The sequence below is a fragment of the Elephas maximus genome, chromosome 6, assembly GCF_024166365.1.
Source record: "Elephas maximus indicus isolate mEleMax1 chromosome 6, mEleMax1 primary haplotype, whole genome shotgun sequence".
In the NCBI taxonomy this organism is placed as follows: Eukaryota; Metazoa; Chordata; class Mammalia; order Proboscidea; family Elephantidae; genus Elephas; species Elephas maximus.
Genome location: NC_064824.1, coordinates 143,059,672 through 143,079,896, shown reverse-complemented (window position 1 = coordinate 143,079,896; position 20,225 = coordinate 143,059,672). Strand labels below are relative to the sequence as shown.

Here is a 20,225-nt window from a genome sequence, read left to right as displayed (position 1 = left end):
GGATGACGGGGTGCTAGAGATAACCTTGAGGGAATCCCAGCTGGTGTCCCTGCCCAGGTGAGGACTGGGTTGTGCGGGGGAGGGCAAGAGTGACAGGCTGGTGTGAAGAGGGAAGGAACGTGCGTGGCCTGCAGGGAGAAGGGCGGCGGGAGGCCAAGAGCACACCTTCCCGTGGCTACCTGGGTGGGTGGGGACCAGGGAGGCCAAGCGGCTGCTGAAGCCGGTGCCCGGTGCCCCTGTGGGAGAAGCTGTCTTTTCAATCCTGCAAACTGCCCAGAGCACGGTGGCTGCAGCAAAGGCACCTCCCGTCTGCACAGTACAGGGAGCATGGGCCAGCCAAGGTCCCCCGGTGATGGTGCCAGCACCCACGTCTCACATGTGTGCCAAGCACAGCCCTCCAAGGACGCCTAGAGCACACACCCGTGCGCTCACGCTTCCCCACGTGAGCAGGGAGCACGTGGCATTCACGATTGGGGGCTCTGCCATCTGTCTGCAGAGCAGCCCTTGGGGCTGGCCGGCCTCCCGCCCCCCGGCCACAGCGCCCGAGACGGACCGCTGGACATCTTACATTGTTCTCCAGGCCTTCGATGACCTCGATGCCATTGTGGCTGAGGTAGAGCTCCCGCAGGTTCACCAGGCTCTGCAGCCCCTCGATCTTGGTCAGCCGGTTGCTCTACAAGAGAGAGCCCAAGGCGTCAGGACAGGTGGAGGGCAGGTGACGTGGGCACTAGGACACGAGGCTGCTCGTTGGGCTGAGAACCCTAACAAATGGGGCAGAACCGGGTTTGTGCAGAGGAAAAGATGACTAAAACCAAGAGTCTGCCGTACTGGGCGAAAGTTTACGTGTGGGTGTTCCAGGTTTTATGCAAAGACACACTTTTTCCTAGATGCAACTGGGAAGGTCTACCTGCATTAATTTAGTAACTTTAAAACTTCAGGGTCACTGGATGTTTTAAAATAAATTAATTTGCATTTCTTTCGGTATATACTGCAACTGAAATTAGCCTATAGAGCTTCGTTAAGACAAAGAACACAGCCACACACGAAGGAGGCACGCTTCCCCACACACACGTGAGCTCTTCGAAGCCCAGCATCTCAGTCCCTTCCTGACGGTGCGCCGCAGTGGAAGACAATGCCTCTCAGCCACTCCGGCCCTGATGGGTGGAATGCCACGTAGGCTCCACAGGGGTGGGGGGATGGCACTTGGGGTGGGCATATCGCGTGCGGGGATGGCCAAGGCTTGGGGGGATGGCACTTGTCGGGCCAGGAGCCCAGGAACTTGGGATGGGCGTGGGACCTGCATGTGGGGGGCAGAACACAGCGGGTGGCGCTTACGGGGCCAGCACTCGGGGTGGGCATGGTACCTGCATACTGAGGACGGTGAGGTTGGTAAGTGCATCCAAGTTCTGAAGTTTAGTAATTTTGTTTTTCCCCAGAAACAAACTGTCAAGATTGGTTAATGTGTCGATGTTTTCGATTGCCTGTGAGGAAGACAAAGTACAGTTAGCGCTGTGTGGCCAGTGAGTCAGTGGAAGTGAGGAGAGGTCCCTGAACAAGGATCCGAAGCCCCCTGGGGTTTAGCTCTGTGGCTGAGGGCAAGTCACCTTCCTGTTGGAAATTTTCCAGCAAAATTGTCCTTGAAAGCACAGTATGGAAAAACAGAAGAAGGGGGAGGGAGAGTTGCAACCCCGTCTGCTTGGCCTCCCCTCTTCCCCCAAGTCTTCACAGGGCTCTGGGGTTCCAGAAACACACTTGGAAAATGCATGAACTAGCTGATTTCTCAGGTCCCTTCCCACCCTCACTTCTGAGCTGACATGTTATCATGCTGCTCGGGGTTTGCTTCTCCCCAGAAGCAGCAGATGCTGGAGGCTCTGAGCCCGGCTTTTAGAATCCTGGAATGGTAGCCCCCGCTCCTGGGGTCACCTTCATCCTGTGGCTCTGGGCTCTGGAGCCCTCCTGGCTGTTCCCCCTGCTGTGAGCTGAGCCACATTGTCCATGGAACTCCTCCAGTCAACTGAAGGTCCCACCTGCGCCCCCAGCGCGGTGCCCTTGCTTACAGCAGTCTGCTTAATAAATACAAGGCCTCAGTCTCCTCTCTCCTCTGAGCTCAGGGATTCTCTAGAACAAGTTATCTTTCAGCATCTGAGCAGATACAAAGTAACCAGACTAAACGTATGCTTGTGAAGCAGGGTTCAGCCACGCAGTGGGCGCACCCATCACTTGCAGCAGGCATGCCACCTGGGTGTTGTCTCTGAGGATGAAGAATTGGGGAGGGGGTCCTTAAGCACTACCACCTGCACTAATCTGTGATGAGCCATCTGCCTCCTGGAAAGTTCGGTGAAGTCCTTGATCAAGTACTGACACCTCAGCTCTCTGGAGCCACAAGATCTCACACAGCAGCCGTCAGGAGACTCCTGCCGAGACTACCTTCCTGGTCTGCATCCTGCCCAGCTCTCAAGGACTCAGCTGACAGACCGCTAAGGCTTCCAGAAGCCAAACAGGCACTTCAGGAATAAGGAGGGAGAGGGTACCGCTCTCGAAACACCAGGCTTGGTGACTGCTGGCACCTCTCGTCATGACCCCTTGGAGCCCAGGAGTGTGACTCAGGTGGTCTTCTGCTTAACGATGTTCTACCTCTGCCCACCCACCAGCTGTCCGTCAGCTGGCAGGACTGTGCTGGCCTTTGTGTTGCTGTGCCACTGGCAGTTCAAAGGCCAGCAAGGTCACCCGTGGTGGACGCGTTTCGGAGGAGCTTCCAGGCTAAGACAGACTAGGAAGAAAGGGCTGGCCATCTACTTCCAAAAGTCAGCCAATGAAAACTATGGATCACGACAGCCTGATCTACAGCCAGTAACAGGGACGGCACAGCATGGGGCAGCATTTTGTTCCATTGTGCATGGGGTCAGTGAGCCAGGGGCAGCTAACAACAGCAGCAACATCTGCCCTTGGTGTCCCCTCGGCTTTGCCTGGCAGATGCATCCCAAACGTCAGTCCTCCTGTGACCCCTCTCCTGGGCCCCTCCAGCAGATGCCCGACTCCCAGCGCTCATAACGTCACTGGGTGGAGGACTTGGTCTTGCTTCTATGGTACACCAGAGACTTTCTCAAAAATCTCTCCCGTCCATCTGTCTGATGCTTCCAGGGGTGGAGGGCAGCAACCAATCCCCCGTGTGGTCTGTGCCGCTGGCATGGTGCCCAGAGCAGATGAAGTGTGTGTGCGCCAGACCCCTGCTGGTTGACAACGCCATCTTTGCCTGGGAAACCCCACCTCAAGCAGAGGGCACCTGGTCACGGGCTACGGGTCTGCACAGCCAAGGGGCAGAGGGCACCTGGGGACAGGCTGCTGGTCTGCACAGCCAAGGGGCAGAGGGCACCTGGGGACAGGCTGCTGGTCTGCACAGCCAAGGGGCAGAGCAGCCTCCAGGCAGAGGGCACCTGGGCATGGGCTGCTGGTCTGAGCCAGGGTTTGGGCATGGAGACAGCGGAAGTACACCTGCAGAAAAAAGGCCAGGCCACGTGCAGGAGCACACCTTGTCAACGCTAACTTACAGCCACTTTTTTATTCTTTAAAACAAAACAAAAATACCCCAGGAAATAATTAACTTCCCTATTCATGAAAAAAACATCAGCAATTACCATAAAAAACATAAGCTACCCAAACATCCCAGCCCCCTCCTCCCTGTCTGGTCCACATTACTGGGCCCTAGCCCCCAGCCCCCAGGTAGTGGGCAGCTCCCCAGGCCGCGGCCCAGCTGGCACCGCCAGTACCTACCCGGATGCGATTGGATCCCAGCTCCAACATCTGTAGCTGATGCAAGTTGCTTATGTTCTCAATTTTATTAATTTTATTGTTGACTAAAAAGAGTTTTTTTAGTTGCGTCAACTTGTCAATGCCTTCGATGTTTCTCAGCAGGTTAAAAGAAATATCCAGAATCCTGGGAACAAATAAACTTTTTTTTTTTTTTTTTTAATGAGTACATTAACACTTAATTTAGAAGCAGTGTTCCCCTTGCTGGGTACACACTGCCTGGGTGGCAGACCCAAAGGTGGCCCTCCCACTGCCTGTCCCGTGCTGCACTGTGGGGTCTTGGGCCCCCCAGACCGCGCCCACAGCCCTGGCTCCAAGCACTGTCTTTGTGAGGCCTGCTCTGAGGGCAGAACTGCCTTGTCCATGTCTGCGTTCACAGCACAGCCTGGCACCAAGCTCAGCACACAAAAGGGACCGAGAAAGTGCTAAATTAAAATAAAAACATGCAAACAAACAAAACAGACAAAAAGCAGAGGAGCAGGCATTAGGTAAACTGACATCTAGAATCTGATTCCCTAAGTTAGATACATCGCTTACGCCTTTATTTAAAAAATAGGTACTCGAAGGCAAAAAAGGAGGTGTTTTATGTCAACTTCTGGACTGACCTTCCCTGCTCCACCTGCACATTGTCCTAGAATTGAGACCAGCCAGCTCTGACAGCATGGCAGGCAGCCAATGTGCTGGAGCGGCCTTGCCCCCGGAGCCCACCATAAACAAGCCGGCCTCGGGGCACAGCAGCAGGACCCTGGGCAGGCTGGCACAGAGGTCGTTCTGGGGACTGGGCAGGCCCAAGCAGTTGTCTCCCCCCAACCCCCCACATCTTCCTTGGTCCATGACTCACTCCAGCCCTGTTAACGCCTCCAGGTTCTCCATCTTCTTGATCTGGTTGTCGTAGAGATCCAGCTCTCGAAGGCTCTGCAGTGCCTCCAGGTTCTCAATGCATTTGATTAAGTTCTGACGGAGGCAAAGAGTCTGGGGACGAGCAACCAGGGCATGAGAGGATGTCACCGTGTCACAGGGACACAGCAGAAACTTTCCTGCAGGGCGCATGGCACTCTCATGTGCTTTTTAGAAAGACACCTGTGAGCAGAATTGCCCCATGGGCAGAAACCAAAAGGGGACCTCATGGGAGGTTCTGCGTGAGCAGACTGCTGGGTGAAGGATGTGTCTGTCTGTGGCTGAGACAGCTTGCTGTTTTGGACAAAGGGAAGACCCACCTCAGTGGCCCTTTTTTTTTTGAAAAGCTCATTTAATAGGAGTCATGGACTATGTACTTAAACCCAGCGGCCAGCTGGTTTCCACCACTGATGACCTGAGCTCAGCTCTGGGATGCCCTCTGCTCCCCAACTGTGCTATAGTCTACGGTGCTGAGAACTGAAGGCTGGGCTGCGGGGGTGCCCTCCGCTCCCCGACTGCGCTATAGTCCACGGTGCTGAGAACTGAAGGCTGGGCTGCGGGGGTGCCCTCCGCTCCCCGACTGCGCTATAGTCTACGGTGCTGAGAACTGAAGGCTGGGCTGCGGGGGTGCCCTCCGCTCCCCGACTGCGCTATAGTCTACGGTGCTGAGAACTGAAGGCTGGGCTGCGGGGGTGCCCTCCGCTCCCCGACTGCGCTATAGTCTACGGTGCTGAGAACTGAAGGCTGGGCTGCGGGGGTGCCCTCCGCTCCCCGACTGCGCTATAGTCTACGGTGCTGAGAACTGAAGGCTGGGCTGCGGGGGTGCCCTCCGCTCCCCGACTGCGCTATAGTCTACGGTGCTGAGAACTGAAGGCTGGGCTGCGGGGGTGCCCTCCGCTCCCCGACTGCGCTATAGTCCACGGTGCTGAGAACTGAAGGCTGGGCAGACACTGGAGCTGCAGGTCAGCACTCACCCAGAAGAACAGTGGCCACACCACATGTGAATGCAGGGTGTCTGTTAAGGGCTTGTCTACGTAAGTGTGACGGACTCGCGAGTGTGACAGGGCCCCCTCGCGTGAAAAGACAGTCTGCCTCACCTTCACTTTCTTCAGCACCTCGAATCCTTCAATTTTTCCAATTCGGTAATGATTTAGATCCACATCCTGAAACACAGAAGGTTCCAGGTCAGCTTCCTAAAACGAGCAGTCAAAGGAGGTCTGCTGGGACGGGGCAGGGCAGGTGAACTACCCGGTGGTCTCTGGTTTAGCCATAATCTGCATTAGGTTTTATGTAAAGATGACCCTTAACGTGAGTGGGGCACAGACCCTCTCTCCCCCTGGCTTCCCTGAGGACAAAACAGAGGCCTAGGCTTCAAGGAGATGCACTCCAGTCACGTCACTGTCAGTGATCAGCCGCAGGTTCAGGGAAGGGCCCCCATGGGCACCAAGTCAGTTACAGCGTGACCAACAGTTTGCTCTTCATGACAGCGTACACGCACCCTAGACTGTTAACACATACTGCAGTTCCGGGGTACCCACATGCCCTGAACTATTAATGCATGCTGTGTTCCAGAGGTTGGAGACGCCACCATTTACAACGTCATTGTTCAGCCCACAGAACTTGAGACAGAGGTTTAGAAGTCATTTCATCTAACACAAAATTCTCAACGGTCAAATGGAAATGGAGTTTCAATTGCTGGCATTAAAAACAAGGAATGAGAACTCAAGGCTCACCAAGGGGCCTGAGACAACCTCACCCGGGAATCACTTACTAATCTGGGAACTTCATAAAATATAATCTGACGGTCACGGGGCCGGGGGGTGGCAGCATTACCTCGGCATCACCGTCTAGGTTGATGGCTTCCATGTCTACAGGCAGCTCTTGTTCCTCTGAAAAAAAGGAGAGAGAAAGGCACTTGCTGGCAGCAGTGAAGGGCTGGAGCTGGAGCTGGGTCTGGAGAGTCTGGAGAGCTGGGTCTGGAGAGAAGGCCAAGAGAAGACTCACGGCTGACAGAGTAAATGCAGGGGGAATGCAGAGAAGAGGTCACGAGGATGATAAACTGAGACTACAGGGCACGTGGCGCAGTTAATGCCCTGTTTCAACAGCGGTAGGGCTGCTGGTAAAGATCCCCGTGCTTCCATTTGCTCCTTGGACTTCCCAAGAAAGGAAAGGAAACACAGCTGGGGACTGCTGGTGGACAGAGAGATGAGGAGGCAGTGTGTGCAGGAAGCGTGCTGCCGCTGCCACTGCCTTCTCAGCACTCACGCTGCGGCTCGCTGGGCAGCATCCGCCTCCCACACACTTTATCCTCCTTGTTTATGGCAATGCATCAGGCTGTCTAAATGAACACAGATCATACCGGGCCCATCGGATGCGCTAGGATGTGCCTTTCAGTGCTCTGGAAAGTGGCCCAGCACCACAAACATTTCTTTCTGCAAAAAGCAAAACAAAATGAAGCACAGCTCAACCGACAGGATCAGAGAGCCCTGCTGAATAATTTAAATGCACTTCTCAATTGGGAGCCTGTGAGCTAGTTCGGCAGAGAAGCCTGCTCGGATTTCACGAGGTCTGTCAGGCCCATGGAGCTGGGCACCAGGCACGGTCCTCCTGGGGCCTGCGGGAGAGTTGGGGGAGCTGGCAGCCATGCACTGGCAGTCCCCCTCTGCCTTTATATCTCATGAGAACCTATGTGAACATCCGTCTCCAAAAGACTAAAGAAAAACTCGCAAGCCCCAAACCTCAAAATGCCATTCAAACACTTTAAAAACCAGCAGCAATTCCTTGATATGATCATACATCCAATCACTGCCCACAGCTCCCCAAGCGTCTTAGAAACCTTCTCCTGAGTTTTCCTGAACTAGGGTCCAAATAAGGGCACAGACTGCGACTAGATGTGGCTTCTCCTAAATCCCTTCCCCTTGTAATTTTCTGATGAAGCAGCTGCTGGTCTTGCAGCACCCCCCTGGTGTGGACTCTGGGTGACGTGTGCAGGGTGGCCTTGCCCAGGCGCTCCCCGCCCTGCCCTGCCAGCGGTTGTTCCTGTCTGTATTTCCCCTAGGCTCTGACTGCTGAGTGAGTGGCTCCCACGTGCAAAACTGCACTGCGGCCGGCACGTCCATACTGCCCCGCCCGGTGGACAGACAGAGAGGACGATGACACAGAACTGGCTCAAGGACGAAGGAGTTCCGGTCTCATACTGGCTCGGCTGGCCCTCAGTGCCTTTTCACCATCCTTCTCCATAAGAACCCACAGTGACTAGGTGAAAATACATGGCTTACTACTGTTTGTCCCTAGCTTCACAGGATGTCAGCCAACTTTAGAGTTAAATTTAAAATGAACTGGGCAAAAACAAGAGATATACAGTATCCAAGTCCCCACAAAGGACAGCATAAATTAAATATTCAGGAACTTTAGAAGCTGTACACAAAAAAGCCCTACAATTAAGGTACGGTACCTAGGTATTGTCCAAAACCAGACACTTCTGAGTAAAAGGGATACTATAAACAATCCCACTGGGCCAGCAGGTGTGAATGGGGCTCGACAGGGCATGTGGTCACATTACTTACAGGGGTTCTGCTTGTATGTAACACAGCCAGCTCAGGGCCAGTCCCTCAGCAGTGAGGCATGGGCTTGTATGTACCACAGCCAGCTCAGGGCTGGGCCCTCAACACAGCGGGGCATGGGCTCAGCCTCTGGACCATATCCTCCTAGAATACTTCTCTGAACATGTTATATACTGATTGCATTTGTTAAACAACTCACGAAAATTAAGTAAAAGGTAAGAGTTGACGTGTTTGGATCTGTTTATTTCAACCAAAGACTTAAGTAAATACGAGCAGGAACAAGCCCTGGTTTCTCCAAGGACCTGAAACCCTGAGTTTCCTACAGAACGTAGAATCTGCTCGGAGTCTGGGGAGAGGACGTGGACCTAGACAGCCTGGCTCAAGCCTGGCAGCTCCACGGCAACAAGTGCTCTGGGCCAGTGGCTACCTGGTTCTCAGGCCTCATTTATGGGTATCTCTCTGCATCTGTGACAGGGGCCTGTGCTCATGAGAGAAGGAAAGAGTGCATGACGGTGCCTACACAGACACTGGGCGGTCAGATGACTGTCCCTGTTTCAACAGCACAAACCTGTGGACAGGTAAAGCGACCCCTGCTGGGCTTTCCTATCCGTCGGTTACATAACGAAAGCTCTTCTCCACCCCCAACCCTGTGCACTTAATTCCACCCACATCACTTCTAGAATGTCTACTCCGAAAAGTAAATGTGACTGGTACTTTGTGATAATCTCCTTTTGCCTTAAAATCAGGTTGCCATAGTTACCAATCATCTTCCCTGGTACAGAGAGCACAATGTTATTTTAAAAGTCAGTTTAGTTGTTTTTTCATAAAATTGTTGCATGATTATTAACACTTTAAAAATTCACTTTGTATACGAGGCTGTGAATCGCAGGTCACATGAGTCCTTCTCAGAGACCCACAATAGTCTGACATCTTTTCTCCCTTAAACAAGTAAAATTACATGTTATTACTATTGTTTCTAAAGTAAAAATAAGATTTTAACATGCATCCTGTTTGGAAATTTGCTCTTTTCAACTAATATCAGATCCTGGACATCTTTCTGTATCGTGTGGCTTCTCTTACTCTGCTCAGCGTATACTGGTTTTTCAAGCAAATGACAAAAAACAAGGTTTGGGCTGCAGCTGGGAGGGCTGAGAACCACCGTCATGGACTGAGGACTTATCTCTACATTTCTTCTGTTGCTGTCAATCACAAACAACAGGAGGCTACTGGGGCATTTTCCACATAAACTGATCTTCCTAATAGCTAGGCAACGCAGAGTCGATCCTCAGGCCTACAGAAACGGGGAGGCAGGACTCATATAAGTTCTCAGAGATGCTAAACTGCTCTTCTGAAAATAGTTTACTTCACAATGACAGAACTTCAAAGCACAGCCGTCAGCTGTAGTGCTTACTTCAAGCCTCACTTTCTGAATGTCTGCCTAATAAAACTATGTCTGGCTCTGCCTGATGAGACACCAGCACTGAGATCTCCACTGCAGTGGTTTGCCTCCATCCCCACTGGCAGATGCCCTCAGGGAGTGGGCTTGCTCAGGGCACGTGGACCTGCTCTCTATGCTGCCTGGGAACCACATCTCCAGTCCTGGTGCATGGTGGCCCTCCCCAGGGTCACACACCCTTCAGCCACGTCAGCGAGATCAGCCACTCCACCCAGTATCTTTGGGCCCTCTTCACCCATGGTCACACACCTCCCATCAGCAAGCTCAGCCGTCGCCTGCCCGTTACCTTCAGGTATTGTTCAGCTAGGGTCACACACCTCCCCTGACCCCCTCAGCAAGCTCAGCTGTCGCCCACCCATTACCTTCGGGTCCTCTTCACCCAGGGTCACAAACCTCCCGACCCCCCTTGGCGAGCTCAGCCATTGCCTGCCCGGTACCTCCTGGGTCCTCTTCGCTGCGCTCCTCTTTGTCCTTCAGGCTCTGAGCGCTCAGGTCAGCCACGATGCCACTGCTCTGCTTCTTCCCTTCCTCATCCCCTGACTCCTCGGATTCGACCCGCCTGTCGACTGAAGCCACATACACAGTGAGAAATCATGCCCACTTCACTTGAAAATCTGAGTGACACAGGACAGACTCACACCTGGTCCTCGAGCAAAGGGACTTTCTGCAGACAGTCTGCTCAGTCTCGGACTATGAGCATGAGTGTCTTCCATGTCCATGTCCCAGCCCCATGTCCAGTGGCAGGGCAAGCTGAGGGTAGGGGCCAGAGACACTAAAGTGAGTACCCATGGTAACAAAGCAGGGCACCTTGTGCACCTCCAGCTTTGGGCTTGGATGCCTGCTGCAGAGGAGACCCTTGTGGACCCTGTACAGCCTCCATCTGGTTCCCTATTTGTGTGGCCCCAGCAAAGCAAGGTGGCCCAGTTCACAGGTCCAAATTCTGAAAGCAATCAAGACTGCCTCAAATCAGACTATGGGCAGGCAAGAGCGCTGGTGGAAAGGAAGAACGCAGCTAAGAGACTGAGAAGCCTGTGGACGGTCACTGATGCTGATGCCAGTGGACACAGGACAGTGCCTCAAAGCTTCCAAAGGCTGGCACATAAATGTTTTTGAATTCATGAATAAAGCATGTGCCCTCCAAAGGACCCCTGGTGGTGCAGTGGTTAAAGTGTTTGGCTGCTAACTGAAAGGTTGGTGGTTCAAACCCACCAGCTGCTAAACAAGAGAAAAATGTGGCAGTCTGCTTCCCTGAAGATTTACTCCATGGGGCGGTTCTACTCTGTCCTCACAGGAGTTGGAATCGACCTGACGGAAATGGGGTTTAAGTCCCTCCCTGGCACCACCTGCCACTCCTCACATATGACCGTCACCCCAAGTCACACTCTCCTCCAAACAGGTCACGTTCTTTTACACCCCTTTGTCTTTGGCTGTGTGGTTTCCTTTGCCGAAATGATCTTTCTTCTCCTACCCCACAACCTACCAAAGCCAAAAGCATGCAAGCAAAGACATGACTGACTCCCCGATTGTGCGTCTGTATACGTGTGTATACAAAAACAATGTTTTCTATCAAAATGAAAGGGGAGAAAAGAAGTTGAATTTAGTTTTTTCGGAACTAGGAAAGCCTTGAGAACTGACACCGCCTTCTAAAACTCAATCTTCCGACTCCTCGGCTCCTTGTCATCCCTTCGCCACAATTCAGTCGCTTGCCAGAGGGGACCCTTCTCCCCCCATCCCGTTAACAAGGGGCAGACTCTGGCAGGTCACACAGCCCCGAGCCTCGGTTTCCCCGCTAGCAAACGCGGACCGCTCTCCGCCTGTCAACCTTCGACCGGTCAGTGAACCACCGCGTCCTGCTCCGTCCCCACCCGCCGGCCCCGAGCTCTCGCCGCCGCTCTCCCGCGGGCCTGCCCCGCGCTGCCGCCCCCGGGACGGGACTCTCCCGGGGCCGGAGTCCACCCGCTCCGCCGAGCCTGCCGGCAGCTGTCAGGGGCCCCGCGGCCGCGGCCGGAGATGAGACGCCGAGTTTCTCCCAGGTGAGGGGCAACGCCGGCCCGCTGCTGCCTCCCGCCCGCTGAGGCCACTCACCCTCCATCATCTCCTGCGACTGTTGCTGCCCCGAGCCGCGTTCCGCCGCCATGTTGGCTGCTCTTCCCCGTTCCGGAATCTGTCGCCTCAGAGCCCTCAGCCAATCAGGGCTCCCAGCGCAGAGGGCGCCCAGCCAATGGGAGCCCGGCGCCACGGCTTGCGCCCCGACGCGCCTGCGCAGCCCTGGCGCCTCCTGGAAGTTGTAGTTCCTCCGAAAGGCCGAGTCCGCTCTCGGCACCGGCGCTCCATGGGAGTTGTGGTTCCGGCAAGAGGCTGAGCCCGCCCACGGCCGGGCGCCGCCAGCCTCGGGTTCCCCGGGGCAGGTAACTGGAGCTGGCCGCGCCGGAAGGCGAGGAGCGGGCGGAGGGGAGCCGTGGCGGGCGGCGAACGGAGAGGGCGTCTGGGCAGTTTGGAGAGGAGACTCTGGCACGGGCTCCAGGCTCCGGGCTCATGTCCCCGTCCCGACCACCGAGGTGCAGAGGGGCCACGGCTCAGGCCGAGCGCAGCTCCTCGTGGGCTCGCACTGCGCAGTGCGGACCCCGGCTGCTGCGACCCTCGTTGGCCGCATCTGTAAAATGGGCCGAGCGGCAGGAAGACAACTTTCTCTGGGCGTCTGGAGCGCGTGCGAAGGGGTCGCCGCTCGTTAAGGCGCCGGGCAGGTGGGTAGGTGTGCAGGTGCGGAGGAGCCGGTCAGGCAGGCAGGCCGACCCCAGGCCGCCGTCCACACCCCACTTGGTCTCCTCTCGGGCGCGCCCGCTCTGCGGTCGAGAGGGCGTACGCGGCAGACGCTCCGCTGCGCTCCCCGGCCGAGGAGGGAGCCGCCCCCGCGCCCGGTCTTCGGGTCGACGTCTCCGAGGGGACGAGACGCCGCTCAGCCTTGGGCACCCGGAGGCCGCGGGAGACGGCGGCGCCGGCCGGGCTGCCGGACGCGCTGCGCCCGTTTTGGCCTCTCCGGGGTGCCGTAGCGGGCGTCCGGCGCGTCCCTTAGCAACCGTCAGCGCGGGCTTCGCGCTGAGTCCCGCCCACCGGCAGCAGTGATTGGCCCGCGCGGCCTGTCGATCGGCGCGAGGCCGTCGCCGATTAGCCGGTGGGCCGGACGCGGGCCGCCGCGCGGTGCGGAGCGGGCTGAGGCGGCCAGCCTTCCGGGCCGGGTCGGGGCCTGCTCGGAAGCGCCGGCCGAGGGGCTCGAGGCGCGAGGAGCCCTCGCTGCTGCCCCGCGACGAGCCGGACCCCCAGCCCGCGGCCGGGAGCGCGGGCCTCGGTTGGCGGCCGTTTGCGCGCCCCCCGCGGCCGGGGGTCCTCGGGGCGCGTCAGGGCGGCCGCTCGTCGGGGTGCCACCCCGGCGCCCCAGCTTTCCGCCTGGCCTTAAGGGGTGCGCTTGTCCCTTAGTCCCGGGCCTCCGCTGGAAGGTGAGCGCCCTCCGGCCTGGGGGGGCCTGGGCAACGGCCGGGCCGAGCGAGTGCCCCTGCCGCCCTCTCCACGCGGGGCCCCCGGCGCCCCGGCTTCACCCCGGGCGTCTCGCCTCCAGCTCCCGAGAGGGGCGCCCGCGGAGCCGAACGCCTGGGTCCGGTCTCGATGCCGTCGTTTCCCTGGCCTCCCACATCTCGTCCTCCGCGGAGCAGCCGGTCGGCCCGTTTCTCCCCGACGGGCACCCTTGTCTCCGTCTCTCTGCCGTTGCCTTAATTTAGGACGCCCGAATTCCTTGTCTGGGTCACAGCAGCCTTGTTCCTTGTCCTCAGCTTTGTCCTTGCATTCTCAGCTGGGGTGATGTTTGTGAAATGCATACGTGGTTGTGTTACTCTCAAGCGTTGTTGTTGTTAGTTGCCATCGAGTCAGTTTCGTCTCCTGGAGACCGCACACGTGTGCGGAGTAGAACCGTTCTGTAGGATTTTGGAGGCTGCGATCTTTGGGAAGCAGATAGCCAGACCTTTCTTTCAAGGCACTTGTGGGTGGGTTTGAACCACCAACCTTTTGGCTAGTGGTTGAGCGCTTAATCGTTTGCACCACCCAGGGGCCTTTAAAAGGAACTTTAGGGTACAGTCCACGCTGCCTGCGCTGCTCCAGGCCCATCCCTGCCTCCTCTCCTGTGTACCGAATGCCTCCCCAAGGACACTAAAGAGGCTTGACTGTACTGGTCCCTCTACCTGGAAGGCCTCCTCACTCCTGCCTTTCTTGCTCGGCATAGCCAATACCTCCACCAGGTGACCCTCTGTGTCCATTTTCTGTCCCAGAAGCTGTCATCCTGCTTATTTATTAGGATGCTTTAATGCAAAAAGCAGAGACACAGACTCAGAACGGCTCCAGAGTGAGGAGAGGCATCTGCCCCAAACCTCCAAGTGCAAAGGAAGGCAGCTTTAGGGTAGGCTGATGGCAGCGCTCGGAAATTTCCAGGATCCACACCCTTGCCATTTTCTGCTTTGCGTCGGCTGTGTTGGTTTGTTTTCTAAGCTGTTTTCCCTCTTTGCTGTATAGCAGAGATGGGAGCAGTGGAGCCATGTGCCTCCTAGCTTAGGTTTCGTGAAAGGGAGATGGCCACTTCCACAGGTTCGCCCAGAGGAGCAAGGAGTGCTCTCCCGGAAGCTCCCTACAAACCCCTGCTTCTCCTGAGTGGGGTCACTTGCTCCTTGTGGAATCATGACGAGCAATGAGAATAGGCTTACCCTGAGACTTTAGCAGGTGCTGGGTTGGGCTTCCCTTGGCCAGTGCTGACACTGAAAGCTGTTCTAAACACCTAGTCCTGGACTTGCTGGCCTTTCTAGTTAGTATCTGAGTCAAAATTAAATCTGTGGAAAATGTGGTGACCCCTAAAGTTGCCTGCAGCCAGGCCTCGTGTTCTCGGGCAGGCCAGGCAAAGTGGCCTGTTGTGTGAACCCAGGACCCTTTCTCAGAGGTGCTACTGGGGTGTCTGCTCCCTGGGTGATGATCCTGGGGTGGGGGTGTACGTCACAGACCTCAGTAGCACAGAAGGGTGCCTGTCCCCCTCCCACCCCTGGACTCTCCTGGATACCACTGAAACTTTAAACAATTAAACATAAACTTCTTGATTCATCAGCTTCAGACAGTATTTATGATTTCCTCTCATGAAAGACAAAACAATTCGTGCCCTCAGCCGGCCTTCAGCTTTCCTTCTCTCCCAACTCGTTATTTGTTAAGTTATGTTAGTCTTGCAAGGTAAATTTGTGGTATTTACAATATATACTGGACAGTTGCAGTATTATTACAGTCTTATAATATTTAAAATATGTAGCAAAAAGCTACATTATAAATTTTATAAAACTTTAAAGAAGTTTATGACATGTACTATACGGTTGTTATTTCTTACAAAATAAAGATCTGATATTTCAGTAACATTTACACCCTGAGGCTGTAATTAAGTCTTCTGTGCTTTGGATATAGTTTGGTTCTAAAGGTAGGAAACTCAGTATTTGCAATATGATCTTGTCATTGTTTATTATAAGAATAGCTCGTGCTTTTAGGTACTTAGGGAAGAAAGTATAAACCTAAGACATTTAAATGTTCCTACTTGAAGCAAAACAGCAATTTCAAGTTGTTTATTATTGATTTCTAGCATCTTCCACATCTTTTGGTTCACACTCAGGGGTCACGTTCCAGGATCTCATGTTGGATGTGTTTGTGTCTGTGTATCCCAAAACCAAACCCAGTGCCATCAAGTCGATTCCGACTCATAGTGACCCTATAGGTCAGAGTAGAACTGCCCCATAGAGTTTCCAAGGAGTGCCTGCCTGGTGGATTCGAACTGCTGACCTTTTGGTTAGCAGCCGTAGTACTTAACCACTAAGGCACCAGGGTTTCCTGTCTGTGTATAAGACACATTATTTCTTTGGTTCATACCACAGAAAAAACTGTGATGTTAGCCATGAATCCTAAGAAGAAAATGCACACATTTAGGACATCCCCCCCCGCCAAGGGCCTAGGAGACTGCTGTACCACATACTTCTGCCCTTTCAGCCCCTGCCCAGCCTCCAAGAAAACCTCCTGCCCACAGTTCATGTCAGTCAGTCTTTTTTTTAAGAAATAGTTTAATCACACATGTATGTATCCCTAAACAATAGACTTAGGTGGTTTTGGGTTTTACAAACAGGGAGTCCTGCTATTGATAGTCTTTGGTGTGGTTTTTTTCGGGCATCATATCGCTAAGGTTTATCTGTATTGGTGTGTGTAGTTCATTTGTTTGCACTGCTATAATTTATGATGTGAACATACCAGGATTTCACATCTTTTTGCCACTGCAAACCATGCCATCCTGAACATTCTTGCCCGTGTATTTTCTTGCGTGAACACAAAGAATTCCTCTAGAATGTAAAGCTATAAGTGGAAAATGCTGGGTCAGAGTTGTTGTTAGTTTGTTGTTAGGTGCCATCAAGTGGGTTCCAACTCATAGCAACCCTCTGTACAACAGAATGAAACGCTTCCCTGGGCTTGTGCCATTCTCAGAATTGTTGTGCTTGAGCCCATTGTTGGAGCTGCTGTGTCAGTCCATCTCGCTGAGGGTCTTCTTCTTTTTCGCTGAACCTGTACTTCACCAAGCATGATGTCCTCCAGGGACTGATCCCTCCTTGGAGGTCTCCCATCCTTGCTTCTAAGGAGCATTCTGGTTGTACTTCTTCCAAGACAGATTCATTTGTGCTTCTGGCAGTCCACGGTATATTCAATATTCTTCGCCAACACCGTAATTCAGAGGCATCAATTCTTCTTTGGTCTGCCTTATTCATCATCCAGCTTTCACATGCATTGGAGGCGATTGCAGATGCCTTGGTTTGGGTCAGGTGCACCTTAGTCTTCAAGGTGACCTCTTTGCCTTTTAACACTTTAGAGAGATCCTTTGCAGCAGATTTGCCCAATGCAATGCGTCTTTTGATTTCTTGACTGCTGCTTCCATGGGTGTCGATTATGGACCTAAGTAAAATGAAATCCTTGATAACTTCAATCTTCTCTCTGTTTTTCATGGATCAGAGTAGGTGTTCAACTTAAATTGTTTTCTAAAGAGATTATATCAACCTTTAGAGGTCCTGTTGACCCACAGCCTCATCCTTTGGTATTATTAAACTTTAAAATTTTTGCCGATTTAGTTTGGTTTCCCCTCTGTTTGTTCTCTCTTCCCTGCCTTCATGTTTCTCTGAAGAACATCTAGCTCAACTTTGGTCTAACCACCCTGTGTCACGGTCCCAGCCAGGACAGCAGTGGGGGTGTGTGTCTTGGGGGCCAAGCCCAGGTGGGTGTTGTGAATGATTGGGCAGCTGAGCTGCCTTCGTGTCCTTGCGTTGCTGATGCTAACGAGACCCCTTCTGTTTCCTAGCTGACACCTTGTAGAGGTGGGTCCCCTGATTTCTCAGCACCATCCAATGGAGGACAGAGGCTCTGCGGCCTTGGAGGACGAGCGGAGGTGCCTGTCGGGGAGCCTCACCTTGCCAGCACCAATGGAGAGCCCGGCCATGCAGGGCACGTCCACACCCAGCAAGTCCTTCTCCTCAGCCCACAGACACCCTAGCAAGAAGCACGGGCTGTCTAAACTCTGCCAGAGCAGGACAGCACTCTCCGGTAACAACCACCGTCTGGGAGTCCTGGGCTCTGTTTCTCCCTTTGTTATCGAGGCTGCGATCCTTAACCCTTTCTCGCTGAGAAAGGTCTTTTCTGGACTTGGCATGCACTGTAGGGGGCGCCAAGGGGCCCTTCCCTGTGGCTTTCTTTATTTGCTGGGATGCTGGGCAGGGCCCGCCTTTTGGAGCCTTGGCTGGAATTCCCTCCACAGCTTGAGGTCAAGTTAAAGTGAAGGCCATTTCCTACCTCAGGGTGTGTGATCCCCCTGCCTAGGCTGCACAGTGCCACACCTGAGACAGAGCTGAGTAAGATGGGGTGACCATGAGGACAGCAGCCTCCCCGTGCAGTGGGTGGTCTCCGCCGGGGGTCCAAGGACTGCGGGTGCCGCCTGTCATCCGCTCACACACTGACCTCTCCTGGAGTCAGTCGGTACCCCCTGAGCCCCAGGCCCCTCGAGCCCTGACCACATGGGGGAGCAGTGTCACTCTGCCTACAAGGGACTCACGTTCTGCTGGGAGTCCCCTGCCCCTGTGTGCCCTTACAGTCCTAGGGAGCTCAAGGAGACAACAGGGTGCGTGCTGGAAGTCGGGGTGACCTGGCAACCTGGCGTGGAGTGGAGGGCAGGCCAGCAGGGTGAGCGTGGGCCCAGTCTCGGGGAGGAGAGTGGGTGACAGAGGAGGAGCGTTGTCTGGGAGGACGTGTGTGGCCATGACAGGTGGCCGGAGCTGAGGGTCCTCGTGGAGGGGGCAGAGGAGCTGCCCAAGGTAGGGCTGGGCTGGGTTGGGCTGTGTGGCTGGCAGGCAGGCCCTGCTTTCACCTGGCACTGGCCCGGAGGCTTCTCTGGGCCGAATGTTTGCACAATAGTTCCATTTGATGAGGAGCAGGGACAAGAGCTGGAGTTGAGCTTTTCCCGAGGGGCGAGGAGAGCTGATCTGGCGGCTGGCTGCCTGGGACAGGAGAGAATGGCCTCTGGATGCTATGCAGTTTCTGGTTCCAGAGAAGGGTCAGGGTGAGGCCATCACTGAGAAGTCAGGGAGCCCAGGCGATGGGCCTGGCCGTGCTCGGAGGCTGGTCTAGAGTGAAAGATCACGTCCCAGGCGTCCACACTGCCATCTACAGGCCAACACTCCCCACCTTCTGACCTGGCGTTTACTCACAGCAGCCAGCTGTCTTCGTGGTCTCATTCTCCTCTGTTCCCTTCCCTTTGGGACCCCGTTTTCTGATAATGCTAAAGATGCAGGTGATGTGTAAACCTCCAAAAATCAAACCCATTGCCATTGAGTTGATTCCAACTCATAGTAACCCTATAGGACAAAGTAGAAGTGCCCCATAGTGTTTCCAAGGAAGGGCTTGGTGGGTTTGAACTGCCGACATTTTGGTGAGCAGCTGAGCTTTTAACTACTGTGCCATCAGGGCTTCAGGTAGTGTCTAGTCATGCCTAAAAACAAGAGTTATTTCAGCCTTAATCTAATGCAGGGTTGGCGTGCTGTGGCTGACAGGGTCATATCTGGTCCTTTGCTTGCTTTTTTTACATAAAATTTTATTGGTACACAGCCATACTCGTTTGTTTGAATGTTGTCTATGACTGCTTTCACACTACCACACACAGCATCTGCAGCTGAGATTGTCTGACCTGCAAAGCCCAAAATGCTGTCTGACCCTTTACAGGAAATGTATGCCACCCCCCAGTCTGGCCACAGGTTCCGTTTTATCCTGCTCACCTTCACACCTGGGGAATGTTCTCCAGAAGCCTGAAGACAGGCCCTGAGGGACATGTTAGCGCAGCCGATACCCTGCTGACGCATGTCTGGCTCTGCAGCGCAGCACCAGTGCTGGAGTCAGGGTGACAGCTGTGTGACGGCGTGTCCCCTGACCTGCGTGCCTCAGTTGCCTCCTCTGTCCAGCAGTGTTGTCACTGGCAAAGGGCACGGCAAGGTGGGCAGGAGCAGGGGCTGGCACAGAATGAATGGGAGTATAGAGAGGCCGTTGTTAGAGGGGGGTGAGTCAGCAGAGGCTGCGAGAAACAGAGAGCCACAGTAAGAGGCTATGAGATGAGCAGGCAGGAAGCTTCTGGTAGGGGCTGGCCAGCACTGTCCAGTGTAAGCACAGCACATGAGCTAACACTACTGCCGGGCAGGGGCCAGGTGGTCAGCAGCTTGGCTGATACAGCCCTCAGCTCATTCCAGTCCTCTGCATTTTTCCTTCTTAAGGATGGCTGGGGCAAGAGTCTGAACTCCCCAGAGCAAACCGCGCTCCACACCTGTGGTATGTGTGTGTCCCTCGGCACTGTTCACCGGTTCTGAGGGGGGAGCAATCCTGCTTGAGGCAGGTGTGTTTGCCAGGAGAAGACACTCGTGCAGGCACTTGGGTCACGGGATGGAGGGGCTGTGTGCGTGATGTGTGGTTCTGTGTGTGTGTGCTTGTACGTTCATGTGTGTGCCTGACCGGGTGCACACGTGTGTGCATGTACACACAAGTGTTCCTGACAGGGTGACAGCTGTGTGACGGCATAACCCCTGACCTACGTGTCTGTGCATGTACACGCGGGTGTGCTTGACCAAGTGTGTGCACACATGTTCACGTGCATGTGCACACATGTGTGCCCGTATGTTCATGTGTGTGCCCAACCAGGTGCACGTGTGTCTGTGCATGTACATTCATGTGTGTGCCTGGCCAAGTGTGCATGTACATTCATGTGTGTGCCCGACCAGGTGTGCATGTGTGTGCATGTTCACACGGGTGTCCTTGACCAGATGTGTGCACACATGTCCCCGTGCATGTGTACGTACATGTGCACACCTGTGTGCATGCATGTGCGTGTGTATGTGCGTGCATGTGCATTGTATGTGTACGTGTGT

The 20,225-nt window shown here is 54.5% G+C and overlaps 2 protein-coding genes across 10 annotated transcripts in view; one reads left to right on the top strand and one right to left on the bottom strand.

Annotated features, from left to right (window-relative positions):
- The window catches only part of PPP1R7 (protein phosphatase 1 regulatory subunit 7), a 38,860-nt gene extending 26,915 nt beyond the window's left edge, over positions 1-11,945 (bottom strand). For 3 of the 4 annotated variants that reach the window (XR_007518015.1, XM_049888714.1, XM_049888713.1), the window contains exons 1-8: positions 11,809-11,945; positions 10,161-10,289; positions 6,538-6,593; positions 5,802-5,867; positions 4,649-4,779; positions 3,772-3,934; positions 1,365-1,481; positions 569-673 (exon numbers count right to left, since the gene is read on the bottom strand). Coding sequence is in view for 3 of the 4 variants with exons in the window: in XM_049888714.1 (XP_049744671.1) it covers positions 569-673; positions 1,365-1,481; positions 3,772-3,934; positions 4,649-4,779; positions 5,802-5,867; positions 6,538-6,593; positions 10,161-10,289; positions 11,809-11,860 (819 nt within the window). In the remaining variant the exon portion in view is untranslated. Of the gene's footprint in view, positions 1-568; positions 674-1,364; positions 1,482-3,771; positions 3,935-4,648; positions 4,780-5,801; positions 5,868-6,537; positions 6,594-7,063; positions 7,137-10,160; positions 10,290-11,808 lie in introns of those variants that run through there. The other variant, XM_049888715.1, reaches the window with a different exon arrangement.
- A 145-nt stretch (positions 11,946-12,090) lies between these two features.
- The window catches only part of PASK (PAS domain containing serine/threonine kinase), a 43,337-nt gene continuing 35,202 nt past the window's right edge, over positions 12,091-20,225 (top strand). For 4 of the 6 annotated variants that reach the window (XM_049888710.1, XM_049888711.1, XM_049888707.1 and 1 more), the window contains exons 1-2: positions 12,378-12,467; positions 17,126-17,367. In XM_049888710.1, coding sequence (XP_049744667.1) covers positions 17,172-17,367 — 196 coding nt within the window. In that variant the 5' untranslated portion in view covers positions 12,378-12,467; positions 17,126-17,171. Of the gene's footprint in view, positions 12,132-12,377; positions 12,468-12,933; positions 13,218-17,125; positions 17,368-20,225 lie in introns of those variants that run through there. The other 2 variants (XM_049888709.1, XM_049888708.1) reach the window with 2 other exon arrangements.